Below are 19419 nucleotides of genomic sequence, written 5' to 3' on the forward strand. Positions count from 1 at the left end.
TGAACTGCTCGTAATTCTACTTGAGTATAGCACAGAAACTTCTGACAAAAAGATCTAAAAACATCGATGCAGCAAAATTTGTGAAAACCAACACTTGGGTCATTCTCAACACTTTTGGCCACGACTGTAGACAAGGTAGCAGTGGACAATGGACACACATAACAGCATGAGGTGTGTACCAGAGATTAAGGGACATGTAGCAGGAAGGAGAAGACAAGAATATGAAGGCATCCCAGATAGGAATGGACACATGTAACAAAGAAAAATGGCCACACTTCTCAGAGGACAACGGGTACACAAAGGAGACCAGGGGACATTTAACAGAGGACACCCAAGTAGCAGGGAACATGGAGAGAGTGGACATGCGCAGTTGAGAAAAAGGAGATGTGTAGTAGAGAACCCTGAGAACAATAGACATGTGGACAGAAGAACCTGGGACCAAAGGAATAAATGCTGGAGAATCCTGAGAAGGAGCAGCAGACAAGAAAAGACAAGAAGGCCACATATGTCCATGACGGGCCCCAATATGGAGAACAGGCCGAGGATGGCGGACGTGAAGAGGAGCTGAATGGACGTGTGTTGTGGAAAACTCACAGTGGACAATGTCAAAAAGCAAGACGAATGACAGACACCTGAGGCGGAGGAGAGGCGAGAGGTGCGGGGTGGAGAACAATGGACATGTATCTGGAATGGACACCATTGACAGCTGGACACAAGAGACAAAGAGAAAGGAGGAAGGGAGCATGTGTGTCCGGGAATCCGAGAACACGGCACCGGCAGAGCAATCCGAGGACACTGAGCACGGGTAATGAATATAAAGAAACAAGGAGCAGGGAACGGTGGACGCAAGTACTCCAAAATGAACACTTGGTGTCTGAGGAGTGCTGGAATAGCAGGTGGCTTCAACATGTCCCCCCTGGGCTAAGCTGACTGCTCGAGTGTGGAGGATGAAGGAATGCAAGTAGTGAGGCCCCCAAAGTGGTCACACTCAAGGGTGCAGCTGCATGACCCTATGCCCTCTGATTCTATAAATGGTTGTGCTGTGGGTGTCCTTGTGAAAGGCGCTATATAGGCAGTTTGGGTCGTGCGTACCTGCGGACAGTGGCTGCTCCTGTGTCCCCTTCATGATTTTCCTCTCTGTCTTCCTTTTCAGAAACTCCAGGAGCTCAACAACCTTCACTCCCTTGTGTCCGTGGTGTCGGCCTTGCAGAGCGCACCCATTTTCCGGCTCACCAAGACCTGGGCGGTAAGTCGCTTCACTTTTCTCTTCTCCTTTACTTTACTGAGAAGAGGCAAAAAAAAAAAAATGGTCCAAATGACTACATCCAGTGGCAGGCCGGTGACACATGTGACAGGGAGAGACGGCACACGCAGATGACCGCCGAGCCTCCGAGTGCCCCTCCAGTTTCACACGTGCAGGTCTCTCCCTTGGCACTGACTTTGCTGCTGCTGGCACTGCTAATGTGAGTGCGTGCGGGGTAATAAAACATCTCCATGTGGCACCATGCCAGCTCTCTGGCCTGCTCCGCACCAAGCAGACTTGTAATTAACTCCGATTTATGTAACTGCTTGAACTTGGACAGCGGCTTCACTGGAACCTGAGTGTGTAATTAACTGGCAGCATAAATCAGGGGTCCACAAGGCCTCCGAGTCATCGCGGTGGCTTTAAGGGTGACATCATTTTCCAGCAGTGACATCACAGGCCCCCTGCTGCTGCTTGTAATTACAGGATGGATGCCTTTGGTTGGGATGTGGTAAGATCTGCGGCCTGGGAAGAGACGGCTTTCTACAGCGGCAGGAACGCGGAGGCCAGCGCATCAGAGGCTCCCCACTTGGAAAAGGATGTAAAACTCGGTGACCCCAAGTCAACTGATCACCCCGAGTCACTGGTCATTACTGTCCCCATGGCGAAACCTCAGGATCAGAGGCTGAGGTGGACAGAGAGCCTTTTAGCAAACTGGGGCCATTTAGTGTTCCACTGGCAGAAATGGGTGAAGTGGTCACTGGTCATCTTTCGATCCAACCAGAAACTCCCAGTACGACCTCACCTGTCAGCTCAGCCCAGTTAACCCTGAGCTTCCCTCCATTCCAATGAGTTGTCCACACTTCCTGCAGAGCCCACCATCCCCATAGTGATCCCCCAAATGCATTTCCTTTTGTGAAATCCTCTCAAATTGGTTAGTTGAGACACTACACTGACACCACAGTTTCCAGTTCTGTGGGCGAATCCTAGTGTGACCATAGATAGACCTCTAGTGTCTATCACAGTGGTCAATGACTCCACTACACCATTTCCCAATTTCCCCACTCTATATGGTCACTATCTTCCACACCTTCCAGTTCCTCAGTATCTGGCCTCATTGTGTCCTGAGCTCACCTCCATGTCTAGCCAGCAACTTCCATGGTGACTGAATGACAAAGTCACAATTTATACTTAAATCATTACGATCAAAGACCCTCCTGCTCCAGTTCACTTCCATGTATAGCTGGTATCTCCCGTTGTGACCACACCTTCCAGCCTAACCAGTGACACTACCAGTTTGGTCACTCACCCTTGTCACTGTGCTGTCATGTTCAGTCATTAAGCCCTCCCTGCTAATTGTCCCTAATTCATCTCCATGTATTGCCAGCTTCACCCATAGTGACTACACCATCCAGCCTGACCAGTGACAGTACCAGTTTGGTCACTCACCCTTGTCACTGTGCTGTCATGTTCAGTCATTAAGCCCTCCCTACTAATTGTCCCTAATTCATCTCCATGTATTGCCAGCTTCACCCATAGTGACCAGACCTTCCAGCCTGACCAGTGACACTACCAGTTTGGTCACACACCCTTGTCACTGTGCTGTCATGTTCAGTCATTAAGCCTTCCCTGCTAATTGTCCCTAATTCATCTCCATGTATTGCCAGCTTCACCCATAGTGACTACACCGTCCAACCTGACCAGTGACAGTACCAGTTTGGTCACTCACCCTTGTCACTGTGCTGTCATGTTCAGTCATTAAGCCCTCCCTGCTAATTGTCCCTAATTCATCTCCATGTATTGCCAGCTTCACCCATAGTGACCAGACCTTCCAGCCTGACCAGTGACACTGCCAGTTTGGTCACTCGCCCCTAATATATCCCCTTGTCACTGTGCTGTCCAATTCAGTCAAAGACCCCGCCTCACTGTCTTATCAGTATCCTCCATGAAGACTCTGAGTAATCACACACCATATAGCCTGAGCATTGGTCCTACATTCTCCAAGTCTGATCACTCACCCCTAATGCATATCAATGGCGTTGTGCTCTCCATGTTATTAGTGACATCGACCCACTGTGTCACTAAATCACCTCCATGTATGGCCAGTAACACCTGTGGTGACTGAGTGACCACACCTTATAGCCTGACCAGTGACTGCACATCTCCTCAGTTTGGTCACTCATTCTTAAGCTATACTCGTGTCACTGTGCTGTCCAATTCAGTCCATGACTCCTCCCCACCATTCCCCTTATTCACCTCCCAGTCTCCAGAAGTGTCCCAGAGTTACCACACTGTTTCCAAGTTCCCCAGTTTTTCCCTGGAGTGTTAGCTTATGCCTAATAACACCCCCACAATGTGTCCTCACTTCGCCCTGCCCCACCTTCCAATATTATTGGTTAATGATGGCCTGCCTCGTTAAGTTTACTTGCGTTTCTTGTTCTTTGTGGGTGGAGCCCCAAGAGGCAGGACATCACCACTTCTGAGCCCGCCCCCTGGCTATTTAGGTCTGCCGAGAAGGCTCAGGAGCAGGAAATCATTTTGTCATTCTGTCAGGTCTTGTCTGTTGTTTGCCTTGGCATTGTTTTGGTACCAGTACTGAGGTGGGAAAGCTGGCATCAGCACCAAGGTCCGAATCTTAGTACTGATTCAACATTAGTGTTGAGTAAGTGACCACACTTCCCAGTTCTCCCAGTGTGATCTTCAGTGCTCCATTTCAGTCACTCTTACCCAAGTCACCTCTGTCTGACTGCTGAGTCCCAAGGTGACTTGGAAGGAGGGAGGTGCCTGGACTCCCCTTCGGGGACATATTTTTGTGCTGCTACTGACATCCCCCATCTTCCAGAGTGAAAGATAAAAGACTCCCTCCCACTTGTGAAGGTTGCTGCTCGCAGCACATTTGCTCCTAATTTAGCGGTTTGCGTGGTCGCCCGCACCAGAGCTCAACCATTGTGCTCACAAGCAGATATTCTGGCGCTGCATCCAATTTGAATAATCACAGAGCTCTCAAAGACCCCAGAAATGTGGCCGCGCCTGACCAATGGCATTCCTTCTCTTCTTTACCGAGTGATCTACACATGTCAGTGCATCAGTGGGAACAACAATGGGAGCCTTCTGTGCTATGTGCCCCCCTTCAGGACACATAGTGACTCATTGGGTGTGACTTACTTACCGCCTCCTAGTGGCCAGCACATTGTTGGACTGTAGAGCTACCAGCACACTTTGTGCGTTCACCAAGATCTTATTACATTTAGGCAAATTTGTGAGAGTGAGCGTTTCCTAACGTAAATTCTTGATTCACTTAGCACAAAGTCGATTCCAAGTGCATGGCCCAGAATAGCAGCGGGCTCCCAGCCTCTTGGGGGACAGGTCCATCACGTTGTATACGTAGGGGGTCCCAGACTCCAGACTGGCCTGAGATGGGAATAAGATGTCAGATGCAAAATAATAAGGTGGCACTTGCATTCTCCTAAGGAGGTTGGTCTCTAATGCCTTGGCAAATTAGGGCCCCAGATCCCTCAAGGAGGGAGACCAAACGTTCAAATAGGACTGGACTTTTTGACACCTCAGGACAAATGTGTCAAGTCAATGGAGCAGGCTTTGGAAGCATGACGGAGTGGGTACTTACCACTCCCTAAAGAGACGGGCCTCAAATAACCTTATTTAATTAGTCTCCAGACCCCTTAGGGAGGGACACCAAATGTTCATATAGAGCTGGGCTTCCGAAAACCTGACAAAGAAAGCCATCAATGGACCTTGTTTTACATGTGGAGGTCCGAAACTGAGGAGCAATAGGTAGAGGTCCCTGACTCAGAGTGGATTGGGCCTGTGAGAAAGGTCTCTGACAGCTTACTTCAGAGTCCTTCCAAGTCTAGATACCGGTCTCCAAAACGAATGGGCCTCTGGGATGTACAGTGACCCCTAGCGAGACCAGCCTCTGATACCTTAAAGAAGGTACAAAAACAAATGGACCCCTAGAGATAAACTGACGGTCCTCTAATGTTGGTCTAAGAGGAGGGTGGACTGCTGGACATATGAGAACAAACCTAAGAGAGGTCCTAGAATCAAAATGGAGTGAACCACTGGAATTTGGCAGAGCGGAGATTAATGACCCCTAGAGAAAAGAGTCTCTAATACCTTAGTGTATTAGTGATCAGACCCCTCAATCTGTTAGCCCTTATGTTTCGACAAAAATGGCCTCCTAGAAACTGAGGTCTGTGAGACATGACAGAGTGGGGACTTGATGAGAGGATAGGGTCGCCAACTCCTGAAGGGATAGCACTGTCAGACTTCTAAACAGAGGTGGGCTCCAAGAGGCACAGACGTCTGAGACCTGGCAGGACTGAATCAGGCTTTCAAAATGCAATGGGCCTCCTCTGGAACATGAGAAAGTTGGACTTGATGACTCCTAATGAGGTGAGCGTCAGACACCTCAAGAGATTAGCCCAAACAGGCTTGCCCTCCCAGGCACCTTGGGACAGTTGTGCCAAGTTAATGGAGTGGGCTTCATGACCCCTATAGAAATGGACCTCTAATACTTTAATGAATTAGCGCCCAGACACCCTTGAGGAATGAGCCCGAATGTTCAAACAGAACTGGCCACTCAAAAAAATGAGGAACAAACCCCTCAGTGGACCTTGTTAAATGGGTGGCAGTCCCAGAATCAAAATGCACTGGACCTCTCCTAAAGAGAAATGGGCCCCTGACATCTAAAAGAATGAGGCCATGGACTCCTAAAGGGATGGCACTGTCAGGCTCTGAAAGAGAAGGGTCTCTGACTTCTAACGTTGGAGACGTACTGGGACTACACCCCTGCCTCCAAAAAAGGAACGGGCCTCTGGGATGTACAGTGACCCCTAGCGAGACCAGCCTCTGATACCTTAAAGAAGGTACAAAAGCAAATGGACTCCTAGAGCCAAACTGACGGTCCTCTAATGTTGGTCTAAGAGGAGGGTGGACTGCTGGACATATAAGAACAAACCTAACAGAGGTCCTAGAATCAAAATGGAGCAAACCACTGGAATCTGGCAGAGCGGAGATTAATGACCCCTAGAGAAAAGGGTCTCTAATACCTTAGTATATTAGTGTTCAGACCCCTCAATCTGTTAGCCCGAATATTCAGACAAAAATGGCCTCAAAGAATCTGAGGAACATACCTGTCTTACTGTTATAGGTCTGTGAGACATAACAGAGTGGGGACTTGATGAGTCCTAAAGATATGGGCCTGTGACACCTGAGAAGATAGGGCCACCAACTTCTAAAGGGATAGCACTGTCAGACCTCTAAACAGAAGTGCCTCTGGTAGCTTATGAAATGTGGCAGTGGGCTCCAAGTGGCACAGACGTCTGAGACCTGGCAGGACTGAATCAGGCTTTCAAAATACAATGGGCATCCTGTGGGACAACAGAAAGTTGGACTTGATGACTCCTAATTAGCCCAAACAGGCTTGCCCTCCCAGGCACCTTGGGACAATTGTGCCAAGTTAATGGAGTGGGCTTCATGACCCCTATAGAAATGGATCTCTAATACTTTAACGGATTGAGGCATGAGCCCTAATGTTCAAACAGAACTGGGCAATCAAAAAAAATTGAGGAACAAACCCCTCAATGGACCTTGTTAAATGAGTGGCGGTCCCAGAATCCAAATGCTCTGGACCTCTCCTAAAGAGAAATGGGCCCCTGGCATCTAAAAGAATGAGGCCATGGACTCCTAAAGGGATGGCACCCATCAGGCTCTTAAAGAGAAGGGTCTCTGATGACTAACACCGGAGACGTGCCGGGACTACACCCCTGCCTCCAAAAAGGAATGGGCTTCTGGGATTTCATATAACTTCTTAATAACTCTTAACGAGGTGGACCTCTGGTACTTTAAAGAATGAGGTCTTGAATGATGAGCCCAGAGGTTCAAAAAGAGATGGACTCCAAAGACACCTATTGCCCAACTTATAAGCTAGCAGAAAGGTAGGTCCCCAAATTGACAGCCCACTAATGTTGGCCAAAGGTGAGGGTGGACTCCTAGATACCAAAGTCAAAAAACCCAACAGAGGTCCTTGAATCAAAATGGAGTGAACCTCTAGAATGTGACAGAGTCTGGCTTGAGGGCTTCTAAAGAGATTAGTCAAATCATGTCTGGTAATGGGATGTAAAGAGATGAGGACCCCCCCATTCCCTACAGAGACTTCTAGAGATGAGCCTAAATGATCAAATGGAGGTGGTCTTCCAGGCAGGCCCCAGATAAAGTTGCTTTTTCTTACAATCTGGGGTCCTAGCCTTCAAATGGCAAAAACCTGACTGAGCTGCACTTGAGGGGTCTATGAGGTCTGATAAAATGGCACTGTCAATGGCACCTTTTGTCCCCTATTTTATAGCATTTGTCTCCACTGCGTGTGAGGACTGGGTGCCCACTGTCTGACCAAATGCACCAAGTAGCGCTTTCCTTTTGCTTTTATGCTCTACTGTGTGACCAGGGGGCTTCTCTCTTGTTTTTCTGTGAACAAAGCATCAGCGCCCTCTGTCTTCAGACCGTCTGTATGATGTTCCGCTGAATGAGCTCTTTTCTTCTGTTTTACAGCTCATTAGTCGCAGGGACAAGACCACCTTTGAGAAGCTGGACTTCCTGATGTCCAAGGAAGACAACTATAGCCGCATGCGGGAGTACATGAGGACGTTGAGGATGGTTCCTTGCATCCCTTACCTAGGTGAGAGAGCGTCGCCAAGGGGTGCTGTTGTAGGAAATGGGGTTGGACCAAATGGTACTTGAGATGTGGGGGCTGAGCAGAACCTCACCCATGTGGGATGGGGATGGTCCAGCAGCTCCTTCCAGTGACAATCCTCCAGTACTGTATTTTGTGAAGGGCTGTACCCGAGGAATACTTCATGATGAACAGGCAGTGTCCTGTGAACTCATTTTGTAGTTTTTGGGGAGTGAGGTGACTCTACCTGATGTATGGGACTTGGTCAAGTTGGGGGTGCTTTTTGTGTTCCTAAGCTGCGCTTAAACCTTAAGACAGGGTTTCTCATCCTTTAAGTATTTGCGACCCGAGTTTTTATAACAGTTTTAATCGCGCCCCCCTAACATTTTTTTGAAACCCTAGTTAAAATTTATTCCTATATTTTTTGCTGCCGATACGCCGCTACAGGTTTAAAATTTTCCTACGAATAGCAAAATTACGCCCCATATGGCAACATTCGCGACCCCTTTTTTTGTTACTTCAGGGGGGCGCACTCCACAATTTCAGAACCGTTGCCTTAAAAGAAGGCTCAGTAGCTCCCTCCTGAGGCCATCATATGCACTACCTTAGAATGAGCAGGGCGGGTCATATAAATATAATATGTGGCTGGGGGCTTTGGGGGTGCACATTAAGGTACAGGACATTTGCTGGGTGGAGGTGCAGTTTGTGACCTCATTAGGGTAGGGAGGGTCCAGTGGAGCATTTTGTAGCTGGGGGTTTTGGGGGTGTGATTAGCAATTGACATTAACTGAAGTGTAGGACTTGTGTCAGGTGGGGGGGTGCACTTTATGATCCTAATCTGTCCTGATATCTCAACAGGAGGCTCAGTGGCTCCCTCAAGTGGCCATCATGTGAGCTACTTTAAGAGTAAGAGGGAGTGTCCTGTGAGCACATTTTGTAGCGGGGTGGGCTCTAAGTGATTGACATTACCTGATGCACAGGAAGTTTTGCCGGGTGGGGGTGCGCTTTGTGATCTTAACCTGAATTGAAACTTCACCAGGAGGCTGAGCAGTCGCCGCAGGTGGCCATCATGTGAACTGTACATCTGTAGCCGGGATTGGGTTGAGGATCATCTCAGTGAGCACCCTGCCCAGGATTGGTTCCTGCCTTGCGCCCTGTGTTGGCTGGGATTGGCTCCAGCAGACCCCGTGACCCTGTATTCTGATTCAGCGGGTTGGAAAATGGATGGATGGATGGATCATCTCAGTGATTAGCAGGATCTGTGCCTTTTGTTGGTCATCTTGTGTAGGAAAACCATGAATCCATTTCAGGTGTATATAGTGCCTTTTAAATTCAGCATTTGAAGTAGAGCTGTGTACTATGCACTTTATAACCTTTCTCCTGAAATAAGTGGAAGTTTTGGGCTTAAAGATGCTGAGTTAAGCATAAGAGAGAAATTCACAGACAGGGGGCGCTAAAGTGCTTAAAGGGTTCTTCATGATATAAAGAGAAGTGACTGGAAGTCATAATATGTAGTGCATTGTAATACAACCCTTTGTCATACAGTGCATCCGGAAAGTATTCACAGCGCTTCATCACTTTTTCCACATTTTGTTATGTCACAGCCTTATTCCAAAATGGATTAAATTCATTTTTTTCCTCAGAATTCAACACACAACACCCCATAATGACAATGTGAAAAAAGTTTACTTGAGGTTTTTGCAAATTTATTAAAAATAAAAAAACTGAGAAGTCCCATGTCCATAAGTATTCACAGCCTTTGCCATTAAGCTCCAAATTGAGCTCAGGTCCATCCTGTTTCCCCTGATCATCCTTGAGATGTTTCTGCAGCTTCATTGGAGTCCACCTGTGGTAAATTCAGTTGACTGGACATGATTTGGAAAGGCACACACCTGTCTATAGAAGGTCCCACAGTTGACAGTTCATGTCAGAGCACAAACCAAGCATGAAGTCAAAGGAATTGTCTGTAGACGTCCGAGACAGGATTGTCTCCAGGCACAAATCTGGGGAAGGTTACAGAAATATTTCTGCTGCTTTGAAGGTCCCAGTGAGCACAGTGGCCTCCATCATCCATAAGTGGAAGAAGTTCAAAACCACCAGGACTCTTCCTGGAGCTGGCCGGCCATCTAAACTGAGCGATCGGGAGAGAAGGACCTTAGTCAAGGAGGTGACCAAGAACCCGATGGTCACTCTGTCAGAGCTCCAGAGGTCCTCTGTGGAGAGAGGAGAACCTTCCAGAAGGACAACCATCTCTGCAGCAATCCACCAATCAGGCCTGTATGGTAGAGTGGCCAGACGGAAGCCACTCCTCAGTAAAAGGCACATGGCAGCCCGCCTGGAGTTTGCCAAAAGGCACCTGAAGGACTCTCAGAACATGAGAAAGAAACTTCTCTGGTCTGATGAGACAAAGATTGAACTCTTTGGTGTGAATGCCAGGCGTCACGTTTGGAGGAAACCAGGCACCGCTCATCACCAGGCCAATACCATCCCTACAGTGAAGCATGGTGGTGGCAGCATCATGCTGTGGGGATTGGGAGACTAGTCAGGATAAAGGGAAAGATGACTACAGCAATGTACAGAGACATTCTGGATGAAAACCTGCTCCAGAGCGCTCTTGACCTCAGACTGGGGCGACGGTTCATCTTTCAGCAGGACAACGACCCTAAGCACACAGCCAAGATACCAAAGGAGTGGCTTCAGGACAACTCTGTGAATGTCCTTGAGTGGCCCAGCCAGAGCCCAGACTTGAATCTGATTGAACATCTCTGGAGAGATCTTAAAATGGCTGTGCACCGACGCTTCCCATCCAACCTGATGGAGCTTGAGAGGTGCTGCAAAGAGGAATGGGCGAAACTGGCCAAGGATAGGTGTGCCAAGCTTGTGGCATCATATTCAACAAGACTTGAGGCTGGAATTGCTGCCAAAGGGGCATCGACAAAGTATTGAGCAAAGGCTGTGAATACTTATGGACATGGGATTTCTCAGTTTGTTTATTTTTAATAAATTTGCAAAAATCTCAAGTAAACTTTTTTCACGTTGTCATTATGGGGTGTTGTGTGTAGAATTCTGAGGAAAAAAATGAATTGAATCCATTTTGGAATAAGGCTGTAACATAACAAAATGTGGAACAAGTGACGCCCTGTGAATACTTTCCGGATGCACTGTATACTGATCTTCTAAAACCTGCCTCACCCAACTCAAGGTTATGGGGAGCCTGCCCTGGCATGGTGGTTCACAGTAGGGCCCACTTATTCAAACTGTAATACCAGCCAGCTAGTCAGTCACACATGTCTTTGAGAGTGGGCTGAGGTTCAGGGAGAACATGCAAACTCCACTTGTGAGGTTAGGATGCTGGATCTGAGAAGCAGCAGTGCCATCATGCCACCCTAATCCTTTGTCACTGACATGATTTTAATTTGGTTCAGCACAGTGCTGACTCTCAAGGCACTATATAAATGTTCAGCATAGATCATTAAGTCATTAAATGGCCCAAGGATTGCCAGTGATATGCGTGATTGCAATCAGCACAGCCACGATATGTCACCTCTGACTATGACAAAAAGCGGCTGGCGGTCACCCACTCGGTCCTACTAAGGGTGAGTTAATGTCTAGGCTTGCAGACAGCATGCACCTTCCATGCGAATGACCTGTGAAAGGCACTATAAGAATGGGGTGAAGTCCAAAGCTGCATGCCAAACGGCACTTACCTGCTGTGCCACCTTCAGGGTGATCACACCCTGGCACTCTGTTTACATGTTGATAGGAAATCCAAATTTTTTTTTTTTCCTTTTTTATTTTATTTTATTTTTTTTACACAATTTATTTATAAACAAAAGGAGAAGTCTATAAATTAAATCACATCCCAGCAGGGAGCTGCAGGGTGCAGTACTGGGAAAGAGCCGCAAGAAGAGTCACCCTGAACATCGGCTTCATGTACAAAAATACAAAAGAAATGAGTGTGTGTCGCACACTCGCTCTGACGCACACACGCTTGTGCTCACTCTGATGCACTCTCTCCCTCACACTCACACTCTCACTCTCGGTCCCATTCACTCTCTCACCCTCTGTCTCCCGCTGTCCAGCGCTCGCCTGCTCACTCTCGCCCTCCACTGGCTGCCAGGTGTAAGCGATCGCACGACTTGTGAAGCACAATACACATAAATACACAAATTGCACTTTTTCAGACAGACGTACGTCGTCGTGAGGCGGCCTGTGGCTCTGGCTCCTAGTGGAACGTGTTGGGATTGGGCCTGATCATCATCACCACCTTCTTCAGTGAGTAAGAACCCCCTCTGAATTCGGCCCAGTACACTCCGTCCTGGTAGCGGCTCCGGTAGTGCCCACCTCGATACCACACGCCGTTGAGGTTGGAGTGGGCACAGGCATTGTACCACCAGCCTCCCTTCTGGTAGTGGGCGCAGTTACCTGCAATAGTAAATACAAACATCGGGGTCATGGAGTATTCAGCCAGGGACAAAAAGGATGGTCTGCGGGGGCAATGCGGGCAGCAGAGATATTGGACTGGTAATTTGCCTCCGGGGCATTTGGGCATGTCAGCTGAAAAGCACACAGCACACGCTTTTGGTAAGCGGTGACCATCAGAATCACTGCTGGCCTTCATTCTCACCCATCAGTGACCAGTGATGGTGAGTATCAACCACCCATTAGTGGTGTCATCTTCAGTCTACTAGCAACCTAAGATTATGATGAATGGGCTTCATCATCGGCCAGTGAGGTCTCATTACATTCATCATCACCCAGTGCTGAGTGGTAACCTTCATCATCATCACCTAGTATGGACACCTAGTTAGCTATTCTTACCACCCAAGAACGACTGTGGCCTTCATCTTCACTCATGAGCGACATTAAGGAATAGCAGACATCACTCTAAGCCACTAGTGACCATTGACTGTGAACATCAACCACTAGTTAGTGGATTCCTACATCATTGTAGCAACTGGCCACCTTCATCATCGCCCACTGAGTACCAGCCAAGGTTGAGTGGTAAGCTTCAACATCCACCACATGTTCATCATGTGCTTCATAGCCATCTACTAGGACCAGCTGATCATTCTGTTCTTTTGACTTCACGTGATTAAGACTAATGCCCATAATGTTCCATCTCCCAAAATGTTCCTTATCCTCGTATATTACTCCCTGGTAACCTTCATCATTAACCACCAAGTAGTGGTAACCTTCATCATCATCACCTAGTATGGACACCTAGTTAGCCATTCTTACCACCCAAGGAGGACTGTGGCCTTCATCCTCACTCATGAGCGACATTAAGGAATAGTAGACATCACTCTGAGCCACTAGTGACCATTGACTGTGAACATCAACCACTAGTTAGTGGATTCCTACATCATTGTAACAACTGGCCACCTTCATCATCACCCACTGAGTACCAGCCAGGGTTCAGTGGTAAGCTTCAACATCCACCACATGTTCATCATGTGCTTCATAGCCATCTACGAGGACCAGCTGATCATTCTGTTCTTTTGACTTCACTTGATTAAGACTAATGCCCATAATGTTCCATCTCCCAAAATGTTCCTTATCCTCGTATATTACTCCCTGGTAACCTTCATCATTAACCACCACATAGTGGTCTCCTTCATCATCACCTACCTACCTCACCATCCACTAAGAGCTAGCTAGGGACTAATTATTTTCATTGTCATTCACGAGGGACTAGTGACTTTTGTCACTGTCTGCTCCAAGTGGTGAGCCTCATAGCCTACAGTAGTATGAACCACATGGACTGTCCTCACTCACAGAGGATGGTGGCCTTCACTCTCACACTCCTCCATCTAATGATCTTCTTGATCATTCACTAATGATGAGTGGCCTTCATTCTCATCCTTTAGTGACCAGGGATTTTCATCTTCATCACCGCCAATGATTTTAAGCCTTCATCATAACCCAGTAAGTAAGTAAAACCAACTAAAGGCTTTCATGATCACCTAACTCATGACTTTGGTTTTTTAACTTCATCTGCTAATGATTAGTGACCTTCATCATTATCATCATCATCATCATCATCATCATCATCATCATCATCATCATCATCATCATCATCACCCATTTGTTACTTCGATCATCAGCCACTGACAGTAATACACCCAGGTCACCCCAACACAATTCTTAGCTTCAGGGTCCATTGCCATCACCATCCCCACCCATTAAACACTGGGGACTTTTCTCATAGCACCCTTCACCCTTACCCATTAAGCACTGGTGCCCTTAATTTTCCCTCATTCTGGACTGATGACCCTCATCACCCTCACTCTGGTATCTCGGACCCCCTTGCCGTATCATTGGTGGTTAGTGGCTCTTACCGTTGTACACATCGTGATCTCTGTCCAGAGTAGTGAACTGCTTCCCATTGTGCCACGTCAGGGAGTCCCCAGCGTTACCATGGTAGCGGCCGAGCCGGAGTTTGTAGAACTCCGGTTCTGGGTCGAGTCTGAAGCTGGCATACTCGGCAAATACCTTGCGGCCCAGCCAGTCCTCCATGGTGACCAGCAGCTTATAGTTGCCCTGGCTGGTGAGCCAGTAAATGTTCTCCAGGCCGAGCCAGTACTCTCCGTCGATGTTCCCAAAGCCTTGCTGCAGATATCAGAGAGAAAGGGCAATAGAGTGGTCAGGATCAACTTGTCTGGTGTAATGTGCAGACTGTGGGCAACTGGACCTGCTCAGTGCAATGCTCCACTGCAGACTGGTGCCAGGCAGCATGCCAGTAAAAGAGTTTGGGCTGTGGGCTGCAGCTAAAAGCATTATATGAAAATACCCAGTGGGTTCAAATAGTTGAGTGGGCCTTATGGCTAATGATGGCAAAGCCGACGCATAATCAGAGCAGCAGTGTCACTTGGCAGTGTGGTGGAGTGGCGCAGGTGACACACTGAGCAGTGTATGGCACAGGGGGAGTGGTTTACCCTCCTGGACACCTCCACACAGTGTAGTGTGCCCATGTGCTGGCATCCTTGAAACATGAAACTAGAGGTTGGCAGAGTGTAGAATGTACCCTTGATCTTATATCCTCCACTACCCTCTTCCTCACTGACTGTCGCGTTGGCTCTTCTCTGTTTTCCTCCTCCTCCTCCTCCTCTAGTACCATTAAGGTTGGCAGTGAACCTCTTACCTTATATGTCTCCCAGTTCCGGAAGAAGTTAACAGAGCCATCCTGTCGCCTCTGGATGACTGTCCAGCCTCCGGGGTCGTGCCGCTGGTCGCACCACACCTGCATCAGCCTGTTGGCATTCTCGGGCTTCACCAGGTATATGCCACTGGTGTCATGGCCGTCCTCGAGCGCTTGTAGACAATCCTTCCAGGGACCTGTGGGTGAAATGGCAGGACGAGACATGAGAATGTCGGTCAGTCTGTCTGACTGTCCTACACCACCTCTGCCAGGTGCCAGGTTAATCCTGAATTCAAACACCTGGTCTGTCTTGACTGGCAGTAGTGGAAATCTCTGATCAGTTTGATAAAATAATAAAAGAAATTAAATTAATTAATCAGTAAAAGACACAAACTCGCTTTGAGGACACTCATCATGCCATACTGCAAGAACCAAAGGGGAGCACTAAAGGGTAATGGCTATAGGAAGTGGGAGGGGGTATTGTGTAGTAGTGGGACTCAAAAGGTGGGTACTGAAGAGTAATTGGCACAGTACCCAGAAGGGAGTACTGAGGGAAAAATGGGCACTGTACCCATAATGGGTAGAAAGCATAATAAGAGTAGAATCCAGGAGGGGATGCTGAGAAATAATGGGCACAGTACCCAGAATGGGCTACTTAGAGATAGTGGGCACAGTACCCAGAAGGGGCTTACTTAGAGATAATGGGCAAAGGACCTAGGAAGGGGTTCCATGAGGGTAAGAGGAAAACGATTCCAGGGGGTACTGAGGGGTAATGGGCACAAAACCCAGGTGGGTTCTTAAGGGTAAGGGGCACAAGATCCTAGGGGGTTTATTGAGGGTAACAAGTGCAGTACTGCGAAGCAGGAACTGGGGGGTTAATGGGTACAGCATCCCGAGGGGTACTATGTGTAATGGGCACAGAACTCAGAAGGGGTCATGGAGGTGGCCGCTGGTTGTGGCTTCAGGGTCCCCATATAAAGCACTGGACTATGGTTACTAATAATTCTATTTCACTGCCCCCTGGTGGTGACCCGGGTGTATTACTGTCTGTACCTCTTAAAGGTCTGATATGGAAGTTCAAGAGCTGGTGGGTTGGGAGGGTCCCAGAGGTTTGTTTATAACAGCGCATCATTAAGTCTAGGAAGGAGGTTGAACATGTTGGGGGTGTTTTACTGGTGGGTCTGGGACTGGATATGCTGCAGGTGGTGACCGTGGGGAGTGGTGGCGCAGAGTGTGGCACAGATTCTTGTGCTCATGTGACAATATCAGTGTTGCTCAATCGTGACAGATTGTGTCTCAGTGTGAGTCCAAGACATGCACGCCTTTCATTTCCGAGGCGCTATATGACCACCCAGTATAGCACAAGGATCGAAGTGCCCTGGCATGACAGACATTACGAATAAATAAAGAAGAATGAATCACCCCAGACAAGGACAGAAAAGCTGAAAGTGACACCTACACCTTCTTCATGTGGGCCCTAGGGGTCTGCTTTCTTATTGTACTCATAGTGGAGGCCACTGGGAACGCCTCAGCTATTAACTGCAGGAACATTCCTGTCTCAGAGCCCAAGCTGAAGGCCTGCACCATACGGGTGGACCGGTGTGGCCACAGTTGACTTTGGCTCCTGCTGTGCCTCAGGGAGGGAAGCTGCTGTGGAGGAAGCCAAGAATAATATTGACATGGCTGCTGAGAACATCGTGCCAGGGGATTTGCGGGCACCAGGTTGATGACGACAAGTGAGGTGGGGTGACTGGGAGCTACTAAATGTGATGGACGACACGGATATGTCGGGGTGGGGTGGTTTTACACCCTATGAGCTCCCCCAGTTGGTAGCCCCCTTTTGGTGGTGCACACCTTTTCCAGTCTACCCTTAATATACATGAGCGCGGCCACTTAAAAATGCCATCCGCTGCCCTCATTGGCTAACATTTCGAAAGCCAAAGGGCATCATCTAAAACAGAAAGTGACGGCCAAAATAAAGATACCCTGTGATGCCCTCAGTTTATATAATCAGAATTCCTGAATGCTAAGCTCTCTTTTTTTATTATTATACCCGTGTATTCTGCCCTGAGTAGACTTTGGTGACGTTTGGCACCTATGCTGATGCTTTGGCTTCAAACACTGAGGACCTTCCGTTTTCATGGAAGCCCCCCCCCTTCAGTTTTAATTACGCCAGCGATTACCCCCACCATCCCTAGTCATGCCCTAAATGGTTTGGGCATTGAGTATGCCCTGATTGGCTGATAAATGTCAGTACTGTGCCCGGTGGGCCTCACATTTCAAATTTGAACATTAAGCCATATGGATGACCGCCTGAGGTCAGGTACCCTCGTCCACAACACATGAAAATTATTACTTTTGCCATCGGGTCAATCAGAACTTTGGCCCAAATGCCATCCTCCCAGGACCCATCCCAGGCTCGATAAAACAGACACATGCCAGTCACGCTGCAGTGAATGAGGGACTCTGGCTGCCAGATGTAAATTGCCTTTGGTGTTTTTCCAAGACAGATTTAATTGGGTACGGGCATCGGCACGTCGTGTGTCTCCAGCAGCGGAGTTTGGGCTTCTGCCTCCCGCAGTGAGCACCATGACATTTCCATTTCTAGAAAGCCAGCTGCTTTGGTGAGTGCCCATCACATGGGTAGCCATGTGAATGAGGACTGGATGGTGGATTGGGAAGGTGCTAGAAAGCCTCAGGTATGGTCTGTTAGTTTGAGGGAAAGGCGATGTGATCACGAAAGGCGCTGTATGCCTGTGTGACTGGGACTCCAGTGAGTGAGCAGCTTTGAAGTACTTCATATGTGCTGTGAAAGGCACTATATACACATCAGGTGACCTCTCCCTTTAGCTGGGGTGACCCCTCCATACTCATCACTGAAGGCATCGAGCAAGAAGAAAACATTTCATGCCAAAACTTTGTGACAGTCCAAGGTGCCACATAAGAGTAACAACAATGTAAGACGTACTGTGAAAGGCACTATATATGTGTGTGACCCTTAGGAGAGTGTGTGAGTGAATGGCTTTAAAGCAAGAGCTTAGTAATAATGTGTGTTATGAAAGGCACTATATAATTATTACATGACCATTAATGTTGTAATGAAAGGCACTATATAATTATTACTTGACTAATAAGTGTGCTATGAAAGGCACTATATAATTATTACTTGACCAATAATGTGTATTATGAAAGGCACTATTGCTTGACCAATAATAAGTGGTATGAAAGGCACTATATAATTATTACTTGACTCATAATGTATGCTATGAAAGGCACTATATAATTATTACTTGACTCATAATGTGTGCTATGAAAGGCACTATATAATTATTACTTGACTAATAATAAGTGTTATGAAAGGCACTATTGCTTGACCAATAATAAGTGGTATGAAAGGCACTATATAATTATTACTTGACTAATAATAAGTGGTATGAAAGGCATTATATAATTATTACATGACCATTAATGTTGTAATGAAAGGCACTATATAATTATTACATGACCAATAATGTGTGCTATGAAAGGCACTATATAATTATTACTTGACTCATAATGTATGCTATGAAAGGCAATATATAATTATTACTTGACTAATAATAAGTGGTATGAAAGTCATTATATAATTATTACATGACCATTAATGTTGCTATGAAAGGCACTATATCATTTTTACTTGACTACCTCGCCATAACCCTTTGTGGATGTGTCTTCTCAGTGACCATCAGTCAGAGTGTACTGAGTGAGAGAAAACAGTTAAAGCCAAAACTTTACGATCATGCAAGGTGCTTTACAAAAGTCAAAGTCCAAATTTACTGTGAAAGGCGCTATATAAAGTAACTGCTGTCCAAACCTCTGCTTCCGGTCCCCTAAAGGATGGGACACAACTGCCAGTAAAGTCTAAGCCAGTCGCAGATTTAGTGCAGAATGGTGAGGAATGAAGCAGGGAGGCCCCCGGGAGGCGCCCAGCAGGAGGGTCAGCTCACATGGCATCAGCACTTTGCATTCCCCCCCCAAAAAAAAAGAAAAGGAAAAAGTGATACTTGGGACCCCAGGGTGGTTGGGTGGGGCAGCATCCCATAACAACAAGACTCATCTGTGAAAATTGCCTGCGCCTGCAGGCCCATCACCTCCTGACGTCTCGTTGGATGGGAACACTCAGTAGCCGAGACCCCCCACTTCCCCGGCCCCCCGGCACTGCCTGTCAGACTGCAATTAGGTGGAAGAAATGACTTCATGTTCTTTCCGTCGACGGCAGGCGTGTTCTGTGTCAGTCTCCGCTCTTGTCGGCATCGCTCAGGGTTTACTAGATGGCTTGTGGTGTCTGCTCATGCTGATTATTCTCAT

At 47.6% G+C, this 19419-nt stretch overlaps 2 protein-coding genes across 4 annotated transcripts in view; one reads left to right on the plus strand and one right to left on the minus strand.

Moving 5' to 3' along the window:
• The window catches only part of ralgps1 (Ral GEF with PH domain and SH3 binding motif 1), a 347167-nt gene that overhangs the window by 162029 nt on the left and 165719 nt on the right, over positions 1-19419 (plus strand). For all 3 annotated transcript variants that reach the window (XM_051932301.1, XM_051932300.1, XM_051932302.1), the window contains exons 8-9: positions 1154-1246; positions 7811-7937. In XM_051932301.1, the coding sequence (XP_051788261.1) occupies positions 1154-1246; positions 7811-7937 (220 nt within the window). The remainder of the gene's footprint in view (positions 1-1153; positions 1247-7810; positions 7938-19419) is intronic.
• angptl2b (angiopoietin-like 2b) overlaps positions 12123-19419 on the minus strand; it is a 38144-nt gene continuing 30847 nt past the window's right edge. The window contains exons 3-5 of the mRNA XM_028808686.2: positions 15076-15269; positions 14273-14543; positions 12123-12356 (exon numbers count right to left, since the gene is read on the minus strand). Coding sequence (XP_028664519.1) covers positions 12157-12356; positions 14273-14543; positions 15076-15269 — 665 coding nt within the window. The 3' untranslated portion in view covers positions 12123-12156. The remainder of the gene's footprint in view (positions 12357-14272; positions 14544-15075; positions 15270-19419) is intronic.

The sequence above is a fragment of the Erpetoichthys calabaricus genome, chromosome 9, assembly GCF_900747795.2.
Source record: "Erpetoichthys calabaricus chromosome 9, fErpCal1.3, whole genome shotgun sequence".
NCBI classification, from domain to species: Eukaryota; Metazoa; Chordata; class Cladistia; order Polypteriformes; family Polypteridae; genus Erpetoichthys; species Erpetoichthys calabaricus.